We start from the raw sequence: 17,080 nt of genomic DNA, 5'->3' as shown, positions 1-17,080 counted from the left end.
CACACCCAGTCTCCTCCCGAGTGCATCCACATGTAGAGACCCCGATCGCAGGCATGGGCCCATCGAAGTGGGCCGTGATTAGTGTAGCAATCATAAACTGACCGAAGGGTGAGGCCTGCGGTTGCCCCGATATTAAGTTCACTTTTCGAGTGATTTACGAGCGGATTCAGATGCAGATGCGATGCCCTACTCCAAAAAGCGTCGGTTAGGTTGCCTTAAAATATATATAAATTAAAAAAAAATGTTGTAAAAATAAATATGTTTCAAGAATAACTAAATAAATTCCTTAAATAATATTTGTAAAAATAATTTAAGATTTCTGAACGCTATAAATTTGGTACTGCAAGTACTGCCCTGGTTTTCGACTCTACTTCAAAGTAAGTGCATTATTTATTGACCCTGGATTTTAAGAGTGAATAGATTTCCATAACTTCCCCTTGGATTATTTCCATTTACCTCTGGATGGACGCTGTTTTTCCCCTTTAGGTTGTTTTTACTGTGTTTGCCTGCGGTTGGGCCAAAGCAAACAACCTCACCTTGCACAGAAAACAGCACAATCACAAATCGGGACGGGTTGCTCTAACAGATTGAAGAGATTTCCATTTGCAGAGCCTTCGAAAAACCCCACGGGGTCCGCAATTACGGGCCCGCAACAGAAACCGACCGAGAACCAATAACACATCAGTTTCAATTCGGTCAGCTGGTCATTTATGTGTCGGTGTCTGCGGAATATGGATTCGAGATTCGAGAATCGAGAGTCAAGAATCGAGAGTCGAGGGCTCATACTCATACCCGTACTCGAACTCGTATATCTTTAATGGCATATTCATCAGTCATTCGTGATAAAATCGGTGAGCACTCACACCGGGACACAAGTTCTTTGGGATTTTGGCCTGGGCCCAGTCTGGGCTCTGAGTCTCTGGGTCTTGAGGCTCCGTCTGGTCTTTTGTCCGGCTCTTCGAATTCGTCTTCACCTTCGACTGACTGGCTTCAAGACGCAGAGTCATTTAGTTAAGTGGCAGTTGATTGGAACCAGTCGGTCTCGGACGAGCGAGAGTTGTGTCCCCTTTAAGTCGCTGGCTTTGTGTTTCTGCCCACGGATTTACACTCGCAGTTTAGCATAATAATTTCGGGTCCAGCTGAGCCACAGAGTGTGTATCTATGCCGTGGTCTATACCATGAGGCCTAGTATCGTCGGTTGCCCAAAATTGCTGTCATTAATGAGTTACAGATATTACACTTTTATAGCCGACAGACACGCTTATCCACTCTAATCGTGTCTGTCTATTGATTCGTCGTAGTTTGGTCTGAAGACCCCAGACCTTAGACTTAAGACCCAATCTCCAATACCCAATCCAATACAGAAAACCGAAAACCAAACCACTTCCACAACCGCTTTTCTGACCCGACTCTTTCTTTCGGCTACTGTTTGTTAATGATGACTTTTGCTCTTGTTTTCTTTTTTTTCTTTAACAGTGCTGCAGCTATTGTTAAGTAAATGCCTTGCAAGCAAAGCCCTCGTCATCATGCACAGTGGGTCTTGCCTATTTGGAAAAGTTATTAAAAAGTTTCTTGGTCTAAAGAAAAAACTAAATAAATATTATTTAAGTGGCTTAAATTCTGAGATCGCTTAAAAATAAATCACAATATAATATATATTTTTCTAAATTTCGCTGCATTCTATGTCGAAGGGTTACCTTTTTTTGAAGTATTTTTCGTGTATCTTATAACTTTAATCCCTCCTTTTGCTTAGTTTGACCCACTGTGCACCGTCATCGCCCATCATCATCATCAACAACAACATCTTCGTCACCCGTCATCGAAATGGAGCCCAGACTCGAGCTCGAGCTGGAGCGCTCCAATCGCCAAGTCTTTAGCTCTTCAATCGATTTCGTGGCTACTGTTTTTTCTTTCTAGTTCATCCAATTTTAAGTTTCGTTGCTGTTATTCTCGATTGTCGGACTGCCCAGTTGTTGTTTTCGCCTTGGGCCGCCGCTTGTCTTCTAATAGGCTTCTTTTTATGCCGCACCGTACCGCTCTGTGTTTTGTTGGGCTTTGTTGTTGTTTCCTCGGGACCGTCTGACTTTCCGCCTGATTGATTTTCAGCTTATGGATCTAGTTACGGGCATTGGTTCTTTAGCCGGTTCGAGCATTATCTACAATGTTGCTGCTGCTGCTGCTGTTGCTGCTGCTGCTGCTGCCTTCGTTACTGATTCCTTTAAATTACTTTAATTGATGGCATGCCGGCAATTGCCCCACCAACTGCAGAATCGGGGGGGAATCGCAGAGGGATACGTGGACATTGGAGCAGGCGAGGCAATCAACTGCGATCCCCAAACCAGAGATCGGGATCCCCAGCTCAATGATTTCTTTTCATCGCTCTGCGATCGCAGGCTGTCGTGCATGAAATCGCTTTGGCACAAAGATTGGATCCACGAATCGATGGATCGGATCGAGTGATCGTTGGATCGATCGATGTGCTCCAATTTCGAGCCCCATCTAATGCATAGCTCTGCACAATTTCCAATCTCATTGCAACCCAGCTGATTAAGTGATCTTGTCTAGTTGACTGATTTTCGATTCTGATTTTGCTCGTTCTTTTCACATTCGATGAGCATGAATTGACTTAAAGAAAGCTAGAATTATCAACGGTATAATCGGATCTATAAATCTTTTCTATCGAATTCGGAGCAGTATGAATTTCCCGCGGTAATCATATGCATCGACAGATCTTGAGAGAGGAAAATTTGAGCCTTAGAATTAGTTAAATTATTCGATGTATCACTTAAGCAGAAGTTGATTTTGAAATCTTAATTTATCAACGTTCGTAACAAAGAAACATTCGAAACACTCTGCCTTCCAGGCAAATAATTATCCTAACCGATCTTCTTGTCACGTTACTGGAACATCTCAAGTTCCCCAACTGGTTTGATGCTTTCGAGAAAAACAAAATAATAAGATCTCGCTCCACCGGAAAGTTAGCCCGTGTCTTTTGTTTTTCAGCTTTTTGTTATTCTGAAAATATTACCTTTTATTCATATGGTGCCGCAGCACAGCGCACAAAGTAGTTTTCCAGCTCATTACACATCTGAATTTCGTATTTTGTGGATTGAAGTCATCGCAAGGACTCATTCACCAGCTGTCAATTCGATGGGTGGTGGCAGGGAAGTGAGGAGGATCGATCCTGGCCCAACGTATTCATTTATGCCAGCAAAGTGCGATGTATATATATTGTGGTCGTAAATCAGGACCCCACAACGCTGACACCTTTTTGTCGACAAGTCGACAAGGCATAGCAAAAGTTAATAACATGTAGCCAGCGGCAAAGGGGCACTTCTAATTTGTGCCAATGAAAGGGATAATAAAACTGGATATGGAACTGGAAGTGGAATTCGAGGAGGAAGCGGGCCGAAGGACTTGTACCTACTGTACCATTACCACTCGGCAAGGACAATGGCAATGGCAAAGGCAAAGCAAAGGCAGTGCGCATATTGAAACCGGAAATAGTCGAACCAAGTGCCTGGCAACCGACTGACGCACTGACACACATTTCGCAAACAAAGGACAAAGGCCACACACACACAAAGACACTGGAAAAAGGAGTTGGCAATGCGGCGCATAAAAAAGGGAATTGAGCAAAATAAAAAGCTCAAATAAAATGCTTTGTCCATTCGGCGGCGGGCAGGGAACAAAGCCTAACTAACCGCCTGTGGCGGAACAACCACCCTTAATGGCGGAAGGACATGCAGGACAACCCAGATGCCGCCTGGCAACTGCTGCTGCTGCTGCAAATAAAGTAAAACCAAACAAGGAAGAACCCTCTAATCGAAGGACACGACTGGTAGATACCTGGTAATCGCAGTCCCTATAGCAAATGGAATGATGAGCAATAAGTACAGAAGCAACTATTTCTTTTGGAGCGTTACCAACTAAGCAAACTCAGCTCAGAATTGGTTATATTACATAAGCAGTCGTATCAAGCCCAAGATGCCACCAGCCTTATATACACTCCCTTCGTTTGGAATTCCAGGCATCATAAAAAACACTCACAAGGACCAAAGGAGCCGAAGCAGGAGATCATAATAATGGGAAATCTTGAAGCCAAGGATACGCGGCAGGATACCTGCCAAGTCCTGTTTCCCGAGCCCCAAAGACCAGAACCGGAATGCGTAAGGCGATTGCATCATAAATTCTGTTGATGCGGACCCTAACATACATATACGTATACACATGTATAAAGTGAATCATCCAAGCGAGTCGGTTGAAATGCAAAAGGAATGCCCAACGAAAATAAATAAAAATTAACCCATTTGCATATTATTCAGTGAGCGGGCGAGAAAAGGACTCAGCTTCGGCTGACAGGCGGGCTTAGGTTGAGATCCCGAAGATTTTCTAAAAACGTGCAGAGGTGGTAACATTCAAACAGAAAAAGGATTCACTAACAAAGCGTAAACTGACATGCACTACATATTTAAATTCGGACACGATCCGGAACATTGGACACTTTATGCTTTAAAGGCCATTAAAAATTACATTGATGTAGCGAATTTATGAGTAGCATGGACGCATGGATCTAAACTGAAGGACATATATACTTAAAATGCAAAATCCCTAAACAAAATCAAAGTTATAGAGTAATCAAGAATGGACAACCTTATATTTTTCTCAAACTTTCCAGCATATCCTTCGCGATCCGAGAAGGGAATCTGGCAAAAAAAGAAAACAAGGTTGGTGGGTTGTGTTTGGTGGCGTGATTAAGTGATGGACATGTATGGACACATGCAGCGTTATGTTTAGCATACACAAACGGGCTTCGGAAAGGAGGTGGTTCGCATGTAAATATGTGGGGGCGCAATGGTGGTCGCCCACCGGCAAGTCCTTGCGCTTTTAATCATAAATAACAATGGACACATGACGGCAGGGGCCCGGCATTTAGCTTTATCCAACAAAAGCCTTCCGCCCGACAACACGGAGTTGCCCTCAGCCGGTGCACATTGGTTTTTTATGTGTTTTTTTTGGCAGAAAGTCAAAAAAAATTTTGAACGGAATAAAAAAATTTTTAGTTTCTTTATATTTAGGATAGTCTAATTAGATAAAAAAAAGTCGATTTTTACTTATTGTAATTGATTTTGGCTTATTGCCCACCTCTCAAAGACAGCTGATTGTCGATAACATGCGTAAGACAAAATTGGCGGCAAATCATTGTGCAACATTTGTGGTTAATATTTCCTCAGAGAATTAAAAAGTTTAAGGTGGTGTCATGGAAAACAGTAGGCCAGGTATGTAGATTTGTAGTTCAGTAAAATTTTTGTGTATGTTATATGTTTTTGTGTAGTTGTATCGTGTTTTGTTTATGTACCTTTTTACAGTCAACTTAACAAATGTAGCTGTGTTTCGTGGAATATAACTTTTGTATGGCAAACCACTTCAAAAGAATTTTAACGGCAAGTTATTAACTAACATGTGTATAATATTATACAACTAGTTTCATATGCACCTTTTTGTTCCTTTTTGAAAAAATTACGTTTTTGTAGATGAATACTTGTTTGGGCATGCAGAGCTGCTTGACATTTGGAGCAACAATAGTCGCTCTGAGGATGCAGTTAGGCAGCATATATTGGTCAGAATAATTTAAATGAATGTTGTATTTCATTGATAAATAAAAATGTTAAGTCCTTCTTTGATTACATAAGGAAACATTTGCCAGGTTGCAATAGATCGCTGGACAGGTTGAAGAAAAAGCGCTTCAAATGGCTGGCATCTAGTATTAGTATAATCGCTGATTGGAAAACTTCAAACAAAGTTGGTCGTCCAAAACTAGTTTATGAAAAGGCTAGTGACAGACTTAAAAGAAAATTAGCTTCGGACCTTGCGGATGATAATAATAATTCTGTACCATTACTCTTGCATGGTGCTTCAGTTTCGGCTAAAAAAGGAAATGAAAAGGACATGGCAGTTGTATATCATCATACCATCATATACATCTTAATATGATTTTATTTTATTTGATTTTCTGTTTATAATATCATAATATAATATTATTAAAAATAGATACAATTTTTTTTTTTTTTTGGTAATGTAAATATTTTTATGGCATATCGGCCAGATCGTTTATATGGCAGCTATATGAAAGTTGACCAAATCACTTGAAACTTTGTGAATCATCTTGGGGGAAGTAAAGAGTAACACAAACCAAATTTGGCGAAGATAGGTCATCATTTCGAATTTCTGCCAAAAAAAACGCAAAAAAAACCACTGTGCGGTGGCCGAGTTGACCAAGGATATGCTCATACCCAGTACTCACAAACAAAAAGGATATATATAATTGTTAAGGAAGTTCTTGAAAAATGTCTTAAAAGTACTTTAAAGTGCTGCATTTGTAAATGCACAACTAGTTACAACGTTGGATTGCATCGTTGCATGATTTAAATTTCATAGCTTTGATTTTGATAAAAAATGAGTATCCTTTAGCCGAATTACCGCATCCTGCGTTCTTTCTCGTTTTTATTAGGTATCTGGGCAAGTGTGTGAGTGTGCTTGCCTGTTGATAATCCTCCGTCCACTGACCGGGAACCCCCCCTTACGCCCTGTTGCCAGGCGCTTTCATTTCCGCCTCATGGACGCCAAACATGCCACTCTCTCTCGGCCTGTCCGTGTCCGTCCGTCTATCCAACTGTCCGTCCGTTCGCTTGTCCGTTTGTCGCTTTCGTCCGTCCGTTGCGCTTGATAGGCTGACCAGGACTTCGCTAGTTGGGTGTCCGTGTCAGTGTCCTGCTCAATTTTACTTTTTTTTTCGCCTGACTCCGTTCCGACCGATACCAAAACACTGCGCAGTTGCCGCCCCGAGGCGGTTGCTCTGTGTGCGGAATTTTGATATTAATAGCCTTGGACAGTTTTATAAACGCCTTTCGGGGTTAACATGCTCAAGTGGTATTCATATTTTCCACTGACCGACCTGTCACTATTGTGTGTGTCAGAGCGACCCCAGCAAAATGTGAAAATAAAACGCAACCAAGGGGCGGGCTCTATTGGATCGGATTGGATTGGATTGGATTGGACTGGGAGAGAATAAGTAATGAAAAATGTGTGGGTAACAAAGTACATGGCCAAGGCACTTATTTAAGGTGCTTTTAACTTTCAAAAGCAAAAGCCTTGCCATCTACGTTCATATATTTTTAACTTTATATTTATATTCTTTCATGAATTGAATTGGGCTCTAAATAATTCGTTCTACATTTGTTGGTTATTTTATATGAATTAGTTAGAGTTAAGCAGAAATTTGTTATATTTTGGATTCATACTATTGTAAAATGTGTAAAAATAATTTTAAGTTTGTAAGATTATAATAAATATTATTAATAAATTGTGGTTATAAAGGAAAAACCTTGTAGTAATTGCAAGCCTCTTATCTCATCAAATATATTTCTATAAGCCGAAGAACTCCCATTTGGCCCGAAGGTTGCTAAAGGACTGGTTGTTGTTTTAAAGGATTTACGATAAAGATCATCTCTTGAACTCAGCCACAACATATGTAACTTCTCAGGATTTCCACGGCAACTTTCCGCTTAGGGCTTCGAGATGGAGTTTCCTCGACGCACTGCGCAGTTTCCTTCAGTTTTCACCCTCCTTTGATTGAATTCAAAGCTGGATTACCGGGGGAAAGTACAAAGCGATGGGATTCTGTTCGGTAGGAGGGTTGCTTTGGAGTTAAAGACAATCGCAGTTTTCCTTATTGCGTCGCAGCTGAAACTTCGAATAGCCATTTTCCCGAAGGGAGTTCCATTTGGGTGGAAAACTGCATGCTCTGCCGGTGGTACAGTCATCCCTGGCACAGTGCGTCCGTGTTCACTTCCTTCCTTCCGGCCTTCTCGCCCCGCCCCTTCACTCTGCCACTTCCTTGCGCGTCCTGCGCAGCATAAATTACGCAATTCACTTTGGCGTCCTTTTTTCATACCCTTTGTTCGTGTGGTAAAAAGGATATACTCGCTACATTTACCTTACTGTACAAAATCTGGGATAACTCTTTGACTTGCTGCTCTTTAAAGTACATATTGGTAAAAATATACAACTTAAATGATAATTTTCAACTAGCTAGGTGCATAATCTACCATCATAACTTTTTTCATATGTTTTTAGAACGTGAGAGAGGTATTAGATATTCGATGCGTTCCTGTGTATTTCAGTAACTCATTTTTTTCTTTTAGCTTTTCCCCTGCCTCTGTTTGTTTGCAGCGACGCAGTTTGCGTTGTTGCTTATGATTTATGTGCCGCGCGTAGCGATGACACACACACACGCACTGCGAAAGGACACTGCTGCAGTTGAAAACGCCCCATGCCATCCATTTTCCTTAACCACCTCCTCCAGAATTTTCAAGAATTACACGCAAATTGCACGCAACACGCGAATCGGGCGAAGTGGTCGCGTATGGAAATGACGCGGGAATGCCACTCATGCGTTCCGTTCCGTTTCGTGTGCCTGTTACTGTGCCCTGTGCCTGCCTGCCTGCATGTGCGATAGTTCCCGTATCCGGCACTCCGTTGGCCGTAGTCCGTGGCTCCGTGGCTCGGCGTACGGAGTCCGAAAACACCATCCTGCCCCACCAGAAATCCGTGGCATTAAGTCATGCGTCATCCTTGGCGGGGACATGCGTGTAAGCCGGTTATCGGCCGAAAAGCCTGCCAGCAGCAGGACACTTTAAATATCTTTATGCATACCATAAATATGTTCTTAAATGCTAATCCTTAAATGTCGTCCTCCAAAGAGCCATTCCCACCCAACGAAATGCGTCACAGGTCCCAGAATATATGAGTCAGCCTAGAGAATTCTAGGAAACTCTGGGAAATGTTGCGGTTGCGGTAAGTGGCAGGAAAAGGATCAATCACTTCAGCTGGTCAACTTTGCTGGACATTTTCAACATATATATATATTCTCACTGAAAGAAAAGCCTTGATACTTCAAGACATTTCTATGTCTGTAACAAAGTAATGTTAATTTCCTGGTTTTTTCTTTCAATGTAACATTTACCCATTCTTTTTCTAATGAGAATCAGCCGCCCTTGTAAATCCAAATTCGATTCAAACCTGTTAGTTGATTGGTAGTCATTTGTTAGAGCCCAATTCGCGTTAAAACGCTTTGCTTGTTTTCTTGATTGACGGAAATTGGGAAAAAACCTGTTTGATATCCATGAGAAAACGCCATAAATGGCTGTACAAGATGGCATTGACTTTTCTAGATTACTTCAGAGAGCAAAATGTAAATTGGGCCTTGTAATAGAGAAGATCTGGTTTACATAAAAGTTAAAAACACATTTTAGGATTTTATCGATCAAACTCAACTCTGCATTTTTTTTCCCAACCATAAAGTCAAGCTGGACTTTGCTGACCTCAGCATCAGCTGGTTGAAAAATTGTAATATTTTATTTTCCTTTTTTATGCTTGTGTTTTTGACAACTTTATGAGGGGCGGAGGAGGCGAAAACATTTAATATATGACACCGAGCGAAGCCGCAACTCACTTTTTAATCACTTTTCATGAGCTTTTAATTACACACTTCTTGTTTGGGTTGTGTCGGAATGAAATTTATGAAAAACCAAACGCATAAAATGCTTAACAAGCTCCTGCTGCCCGACCGCAGGACATACATACACACATACACGGGCCCACATACGGGCGAAAATAAAATGGAAAAAGTGTTTGTATGTGTGTGTGTGTGTGCAAAAATAAAATAAAAATATCCCCACTCATTTCCGTTATAATAATGTGTGAAAGGATATTAATTATGAAACAAGCGAACGGCAGGAAGCCCGGGCAATAAAAACAGCAAGCGACAGGAACACCATGCGTGACCAACAATAACAACTACAGGAACATCCCGAGCGACAACAACAATATATGGCGACTCAGTAATATTGTATTTTATATGAGTTGTTCGGTATGCACTCGAAGAAATGGGGAAAATTAGAGAACATCTAGGACTCCATCTCAAAAAAAAAATATTTAAAAAACTAAGTTATAATGATAAAGATACTACTTGTAATCATAAGTTCTAGTTAAAATAGATTAGTGTATATTTTAGGTTTTACCCAATATAATTATTAAAAAAAAAACAATTGATGTAATATTTTTCCCAGTGTGGAGTGGGCGTTGGCGGTGGGTTAGACGAGGTGAGTTGTGCCGAACTGTGTTGAGTTGGGCGGAGCGGAAACGGGAGCAACATGTGCAACATGTCGAACGGAAGTGTCGGCCATATTCCGCACACAAGCACACACGCACAACCAACCAACCTAAATAGGCCCACGTCGCACACACACAAATTATGTGTCCTGGCCAAGTAGATTTTTATGTAATGTCGGTCGGTTATTGCTTCCATTCATTTATTTTATTTCATTTACCCAAACCCCACAGAAAAACACCCACACGGGCGAAATTAATATTTTTGAACATCCTTGTTTGGTATACTCTACCATATTAAATAGTTTTGGAAAATTCGTTTTTTAATTAAGAATTACTGTGTTTGGTTTAACTTCAGAATACGTATAATTAAATATACATTATTAAAGTGGAATTTCATAAAAACGTCACTTATCTGCCAACAAAGTAACCATTCATATGGCATTTAATTCTCGCTTTTTTTTTTAAATGAATGCTAAATGTTTTCCTTTTTTAATATATTTATAATTATCTGTCCTTCGAAACTCAATGGAATACAAAAACGACCGACATAAACTTAATACACATTCAAGGGATTTTAACTTGTTTTTTAAAAGATATAAACTGTTCCCTGTGCGAAAGGAACTGCTCAGTGCCGTCACTTCAGTTATTAAGCTGAAATATTTTTGTCCTGCACTCCATGTCCTGTCATCCGAGTCAGTCAACCGGCCGGTGGCCCATTCAGCCAGCCATTCAGGCAGTCAGACATTTAGCCAGTCTGCCAATGACAGGACCCTCTGCGGCGGCGACTGTCGTCCATCAGAGCCGTGCGTCAGTTGATCACGTTGCCGCTCCACGTGACGATGACAGGGACGCCGGAATGCCAGAATGCCAGTAAGCCGGAATGCCAGAATGCCAGAGTGCCGGACGGAGTGCCACACCCCCCTCCACAAACTCCGTGGCCATCCGCCCACGGGCATGTTCTGCGGCTCCTGCGTGTAATTGCCGTTGTAATGTCGCCCGACGCGAATATAATTGCTAAAATGTTGCATAAACCGACAGACGTGCCAATGGCCAATGCCCACGACTCTGCCTCCAGCTCCAACACCGTCGCCGGTTGTCCCTGCCTCCGACTGCGGATCAGAGTCCAGGTCGCGGCGACGACACTTTTCCATTTGAATTTAATTTTAATTTACGCCCAACGGCCGGCGCTTCTGCTGCTCGTGATGCCCATTGCCATTTTCCGGAAATTGGCAACGGCAATGGCCAGAACATTCCGCATTCCGGACGTGGCCCCTGGCTTTTGGCCCGGTAGTTGAATGTACACAAGGAGAAAAACATATATAATATATTTTTTATAAATTTATAGTCCCTTTTTTACAACTAATTATAATGGCTGTATTCTTGCACTTACTTTATCCACGGAATTTAATTTTAAAGTATATTTTTAAAGCTTGATTAAATACTTTTAAGTCTGATATTTATCCAATTATGGTTTTTATTTGGAATATTTTTCGCCGTGTAAAAATGAAGCTTAGAGTGGCACTGCGGTTCTGGCCACGCTTCTGACCAAATTTGAAAGGGCTGTCCGCACCGTTGAGTTAATGAGAAGAGACAGAGGTCGAGAGGAGAAGAGAAAAGGCCGAGAAAAAAGGATAGACGGGGCCAAAAGGGAGAAAGCCGTCGACAGACATTTTATGTGCAACCGGCCGAATTGTTAGAAGAACGGCCAGTCTAATTGAAGCGAACTCAAGCAATTAGTCGATGAATTGAAGCAACAAAAGTGCTGGAACGGAGAAACGTATAAATTTAGATAAAGTTGAATTGAAAATAAGTTGGATTCATCAGTTGTCTGAGCAGGGAAATTTATGAGGAACCTTAAAGCCAGAAAATAAACTTAATTCACTCTTAAAGTGATATGAAACAAGGACTTGGAAGGCAATCATAATTTTATTTGTAAATCAAACGAGTTAGTTACATTAAATCACACTTTAGATTTTAGCATGATACCAAAAAAAATCAGCCAGAAAACCTTTTAGGTAAAGCAACAAAAAGCAAAGCTTTTTACCATCCAAAATGAACCGTATCAGAGCTAATGAAAAATTTTTCCCATATTAATTAGTAGCCTAGTTTCCTATCTATGTATACACAAACTCCGAATTTTCCACTCTCGGTGATTCAAAGTGGGCTGGATTTTTATGACGCCAAGTTAGTCATCGCCATGGTGTCTCTGGGGCTATGAGTAATTTTCCGCTGGCAAAAATCGTGCCTCCAAGGGCCGAGTCATTAAGTGCAGACCGGGAATTAACAGACAAATAAAATTAATAAAGAAATAAAGATAATGCATGAGAAAGATGACGACAAGAGCAGAACTGGAAACTAAAGCCGACCGATTTAATGAAAACAATTTTCCAAATTTGGCAAAACTATTAACCACGCTACGTTAATTTCATTAGCAAGTCTGTCTTTCTTGTTTCGTTGACCGTATTTTATTCACATACACCAAAAAGTACATCTATATGGCAGCCATTAAATGCGCTAATTAGTTGGTCAATTAGCGTATGCTTACTGTATTGTTTTTTGGCTCTTTGTTTGTTGGTCCAAAGAGGACGGCTTTTTGGGTGGCGGAGGGTCAAAATCACTGTCACCATCGCGTTTTGGACGTCAGCGGTTCGATCGCCCAACTGTCGCCACCTTAATAAATCAGTTTAATTTAATTCAGTTGACAGCTTTAAGTCAATATTGTTGATTAATTGTTTTCTTTTAATTTCGCTTAATTTTTTTTTTTGGTTTTGGTAACCTGCAGCTGTTGCCAAGGGGCAAATGAACACTTCACTGTTCATTAACAGCATTTCATTTTTGTTAATTAGCTCACTTTGGATCCATAATTCTTGTGCACATTGGACGGGTTTCCCGGCTTCAGGTTTTAAATGGAAAATAAATCGAAACCCTATTGTTTTAATAATTCATAAGCGGCAGTTAGCCTATATACTTTTCTAGCTATGCCAAAAATATTCTGTATGTGCATTTAAGTTACATTATTACAAAAATTATCAATTATCATGCTTTTATTGTTAGGATTCGGAATGATTTGATATAAAGTTGTGAACAAAACTAAATTTCCTCAGATTTTCTAATCTCGTCTAGGGCATCGCTCCAGGACATGAAGGCGTCCGGATCATCCTCGCACTCACTCTTAATTCGCTCCGATTGAGAATTCTCGAATTCGGCCAGTTTCTGAAGACGAATTTCCATGCGGCGTTCCACTTCCTCAGTGCTACTTGGTATCCTTTTTATAGGATTATCCCTGCCGAAAAAGGACGACTCACTTTCCGGAAGCAATGGTGAGTTCCTAGCTGAGATTGGCGAACCGATGCTGCTGAGATCACTGATACTGGCCGAATAATGGCAAGAGTTTATATCAAATTGGCTGCCTGAACGCCCAGTGAATAGTAAAAAGCCATCTCCAGCTGCCTTTGTCGGTGGTTCGGGTGGCAATTGACCTATTTTGGACATAAGACAACGACCACGGCACTTGAGCTTGTCCATTTTGAGCAGTCGAATGAGATCCTCGCGGGATTCCATTTCCACATACGCAAATCCCTTGGGTCGCTTTCCCTTCTTCGGAATGGTTAGAGAACGGATCGAAAAACTGGTGAACACTTTCCGCAACTCGCCTTCAGTGCACTCCATTGGCAAATTGCTGACCAATGCCACAAATGGTGGCTCCATTGGCACCTCCTCTTCCGGATCGGGTGTACTGACCTTTTTCTGCAGATCCGAATTCGATTTTTTTGGCCCATCGCCGTACAAGAAATGCTCTGCGTTGTCCGCCTGGGAAGTTCGCACCTTTGTCACGTGCAACATGTCCTCCAATCCTCCAAGCCCCGATTCGCTGCCGGAAACCGAGGACACGGAAGAGGAGCTGACTGGTGGGAACTTGAAGCTACGCGATGACTTGGACATCTTTGCCACCAGTTACCAACAAATAAAGAATATATGTATTTTTGATATAATGAGAACGGGGGTGTATTTTCCTTGAAAACTGGGAATGTTTTCTGCTACAAAAAGCAATGCCAATTACGGCACAGAAATGTTTCTTTGTACATTAAATATTACACCTATTAGTAAGGGAATTACTGAATTATGATGATTATTATTATATATTAAGCGAATATTTTTGAATCGTACACATTTCCATCGGCTAATGAAATCTTATTATTGATTCATGAACTTTCAAATGAAAGATATGTCTTAAATCCTGATGAAATCATGATCGTTATCCATACATGACTATTCAGTCATTTTCTCAGCATAAGTTTAATTCTTGAAGAATAAATTGTTTTTTTCTCGTTCTGTCGATGCATAATTATAGTTGCTAAATTGAATATTCCCAGGCTGCGGATCGCATTCAGTGGAGCACCTGCTCCACAGATTCAGTTATACATATATCGACCATCGACCAGACAAATGCCAAGGTTCGCGGATCCCAACTGGCAACTATCGGAGTTGGTTGTGGAAAATATCAAAAGTTCAGCAAACAAGTGGCATGGAGTTGAGCTGGAGTCGTAGTTTGAGTTTGAGTTTGGCTAATGCACGGATTGTGTCGTTTTCTGTTTGCTGTTTGTTAGTTTGGTCGGTTCGGTACGGTTGGTTTGCTGGGTTGGGTTGGGCTGAAACGAGCGAGGATGGAAGGAGGTTTCCACATTAGGCAACTGGCAACGGGCTACACCCATATTCCGTGGAAAATTGGGTGCGTTGGCCAAACACAAACTAAGGTAAACTGATAAAAATCATGGCCTGCAGCATGAGTGCCAGTACGAGTGTTATGGGCTTTCGGGCCAAGTAACCCAACCAAGTGCGAGTGGCCCAGGGGCCTCGGGCCACACTCGTAGTACGTGTCTGGGACCGGGTATTACCAACAGACAGCGGACAGGCTAAAATATTAGGCCAATTATATTTCAAAATTTACATGACGATGAAGTTGACGATGCCTGGGTCATCTATAATCCAAGCCATAGACATACAGGGTTCCACTCGAAGGAAATCCACACTCAAAAACATGGTTATATAATAACCATTAACACTTTGAATATAATCCTCTTTATTATAATTGTACTTATTCTAGATGGAATTTCTTTATAAATTATATATAGTTAATATAATCTCAAGTAGGAGAAGTAGGAAATATTTCCAGAGACCGTGGCCTATGCAAAAAGGAACTCCTCTTTTATTCGTACATTTATTTTTTCAGTGCAAGTACAGTGTGTACACGAAGGAAGCGTCAAGTGGCCTCCGCCTTCACATTTTTTCCACACTATCTTGATGCTCTCACCACGGAACGTGCACGGGCATAAGTACGGTGTCTGGAGAGCTACTCGTATCTGGGCACTAGGATCGCTTTCAGCTACATGGAATTTTCTTTCTTTTCGCTTAATTTCATAGGAACAGTCTGAATGAAATGCGGCAAAGGTGCAGCGAAGGTAATTAATTTCGAGGATTAGGCATTAGATTTTGGCGATAGCAACGTGTCCCATAATTCTCATATCGAGGGGCCAGACGAACACGTTCGTAGACCCTATCTATCCACAAGCCATCTTAACTCGACGTCTTCTTTGTGGGTCACCAGAGGGCAACACATTGAAATTAATAATTGAATAGGGTTGTATGACTTGGATTAGGTGTAAAAAAAAAGAACTAGGATTTGAGGTGCATATCAAATAAGGTTCAGTACCAAGAATGGTATCTCATGCATAAATATGTCATCATTTTAGGCACAACTAATATGGAAACATAATATGAGGAATAATATCACAATTACTAGGTTGTTTTAAACTTGTAACTTAGTATAAATAAGTAATTACTCGCCGCCTTTTTAAAGTGTTAATTAGCTTTAGCCTACATCAACGTTCCCTTCAAACATCAAGTCAAAACAAAAATCGTAATTTCTTGATTGTGTTCGGTAATTGATGCCATTCAAATAAACGGGAAATATTAAAACCAACAAACCACTAATTATAATACCTAATCAGCGTTTTCTTTCACCTCTATTTATTTATTTTGAGGGCAACAAACTACCCCAAATGTGCCCCCAAATTCAGTCGATCCAAAACCAAATCCAAAAACCAATGCAAAGCACACACCACACACACACACAGGAAAAGTGTTCCACATGACAGCGTGAATAATTTGTCACCAATTGATGGAAAAGCTGAAGAAGGGGCGGTACCAAAATGAAAACCGTCATGAGGTAAATGCAATTAGCCCCCAACTCGGATTTTGATTGATGTATTTCGAATGAGCTGCGCCAGGAAAATTAATTAGCTTTAAATTATGTAGGTAGCCCAGAAACTGGAGGAGAACTGGTGGCCTGGCGGCACACCCAAAATCATTTCCCGGTTTCTATTCCGAGCTTCGAATAAGCTCGAGCACCTTATTAATTAATCAATTGGCTTCGGCAAATTGTCTCGATTGGAGCAATTATCATGATTTGGTTAAATGCAGCTTATGGTGTGCTGGAAAATGCTCATTAAGGGGTTCAACAATGGGGATAACTAATTGTTTATTTGCTCCGCTTAAAATATTCAAGTGCATTAAAAGCTAGCTTTGTGGTATGATGGTATTTAAATCATATATTTTGTAACATTATTCTGCTGAAAAATATACAACCCAATGAGCAGATATTAAATCCATTGAAGTAGAAATAAAATGATTTTAAGAATCTATCATTGGTAATTTATTTTCCAAGATGAAGACTCTTTCTTAAAAGTTTAAATGTGTGCAATCTATTCCCTCTGACAATCCCAATTCCATCCCATGGCATTACCTCCATTTCCACCCCCCATTTTATAATCTTTATGACTATCTCATTTGTGCCAAAATCATGGCATAGATGACTTCTCCCAATGCCGAAATCTGGGGAATCAGAAGT

General features: G+C 40.9%; 2 protein-coding genes across 2 annotated transcripts; both read right to left on the bottom strand.

The window, feature by feature from the left end:
* Positions 1-10,778: 10,778 nt before the first annotated feature.
* On the bottom strand, positions 10,779-11,399 carry LOC6737654. Its single transcript, XM_002084450.4, is given in 2 exon segments — positions 10,779-11,111; positions 11,114-11,399. Coding segments are annotated over 2 exon segments (333 nt in total). The 5' UTR covers positions 11,325-11,399; the 3' UTR covers positions 10,779-10,989.
* A 1,800-nt stretch (positions 11,400-13,199) lies between these two features.
* On the bottom strand, positions 13,200-14,224 carry LOC6737653. Its single transcript, XM_002084449.4, has one exon. The coding sequence runs from the start codon at positions 14,113-14,115 to the stop codon at positions 13,264-13,266; it is 852 nt and encodes a 283-aa protein (XP_002084485.3). The 5' UTR covers positions 14,116-14,224; the 3' UTR covers positions 13,200-13,263.
* Positions 14,225-17,080: the final 2,856 nt, after the last annotated feature.

The sequence above is a fragment of the Drosophila simulans genome, chromosome 3L (assembly GCF_016746395.2).
Source record: "Drosophila simulans strain w501 chromosome 3L, Prin_Dsim_3.1, whole genome shotgun sequence".
NCBI classification, from domain to species: domain Eukaryota; kingdom Metazoa; phylum Arthropoda; class Insecta; order Diptera; family Drosophilidae; genus Drosophila; species Drosophila simulans.
This window is presented reverse-complemented; position numbering and strand designations above follow the sequence as displayed.

What these genes read in the sequence shown, in the direction of transcription:
- LOC6737653 (XM_002084449.4), bottom strand. Translation starts at nt 14,115, where the DNA reads ATGTCCAAGTCATCGCGTAGCTTCAAGTTCCCACCAGTCAGCTCCTCT.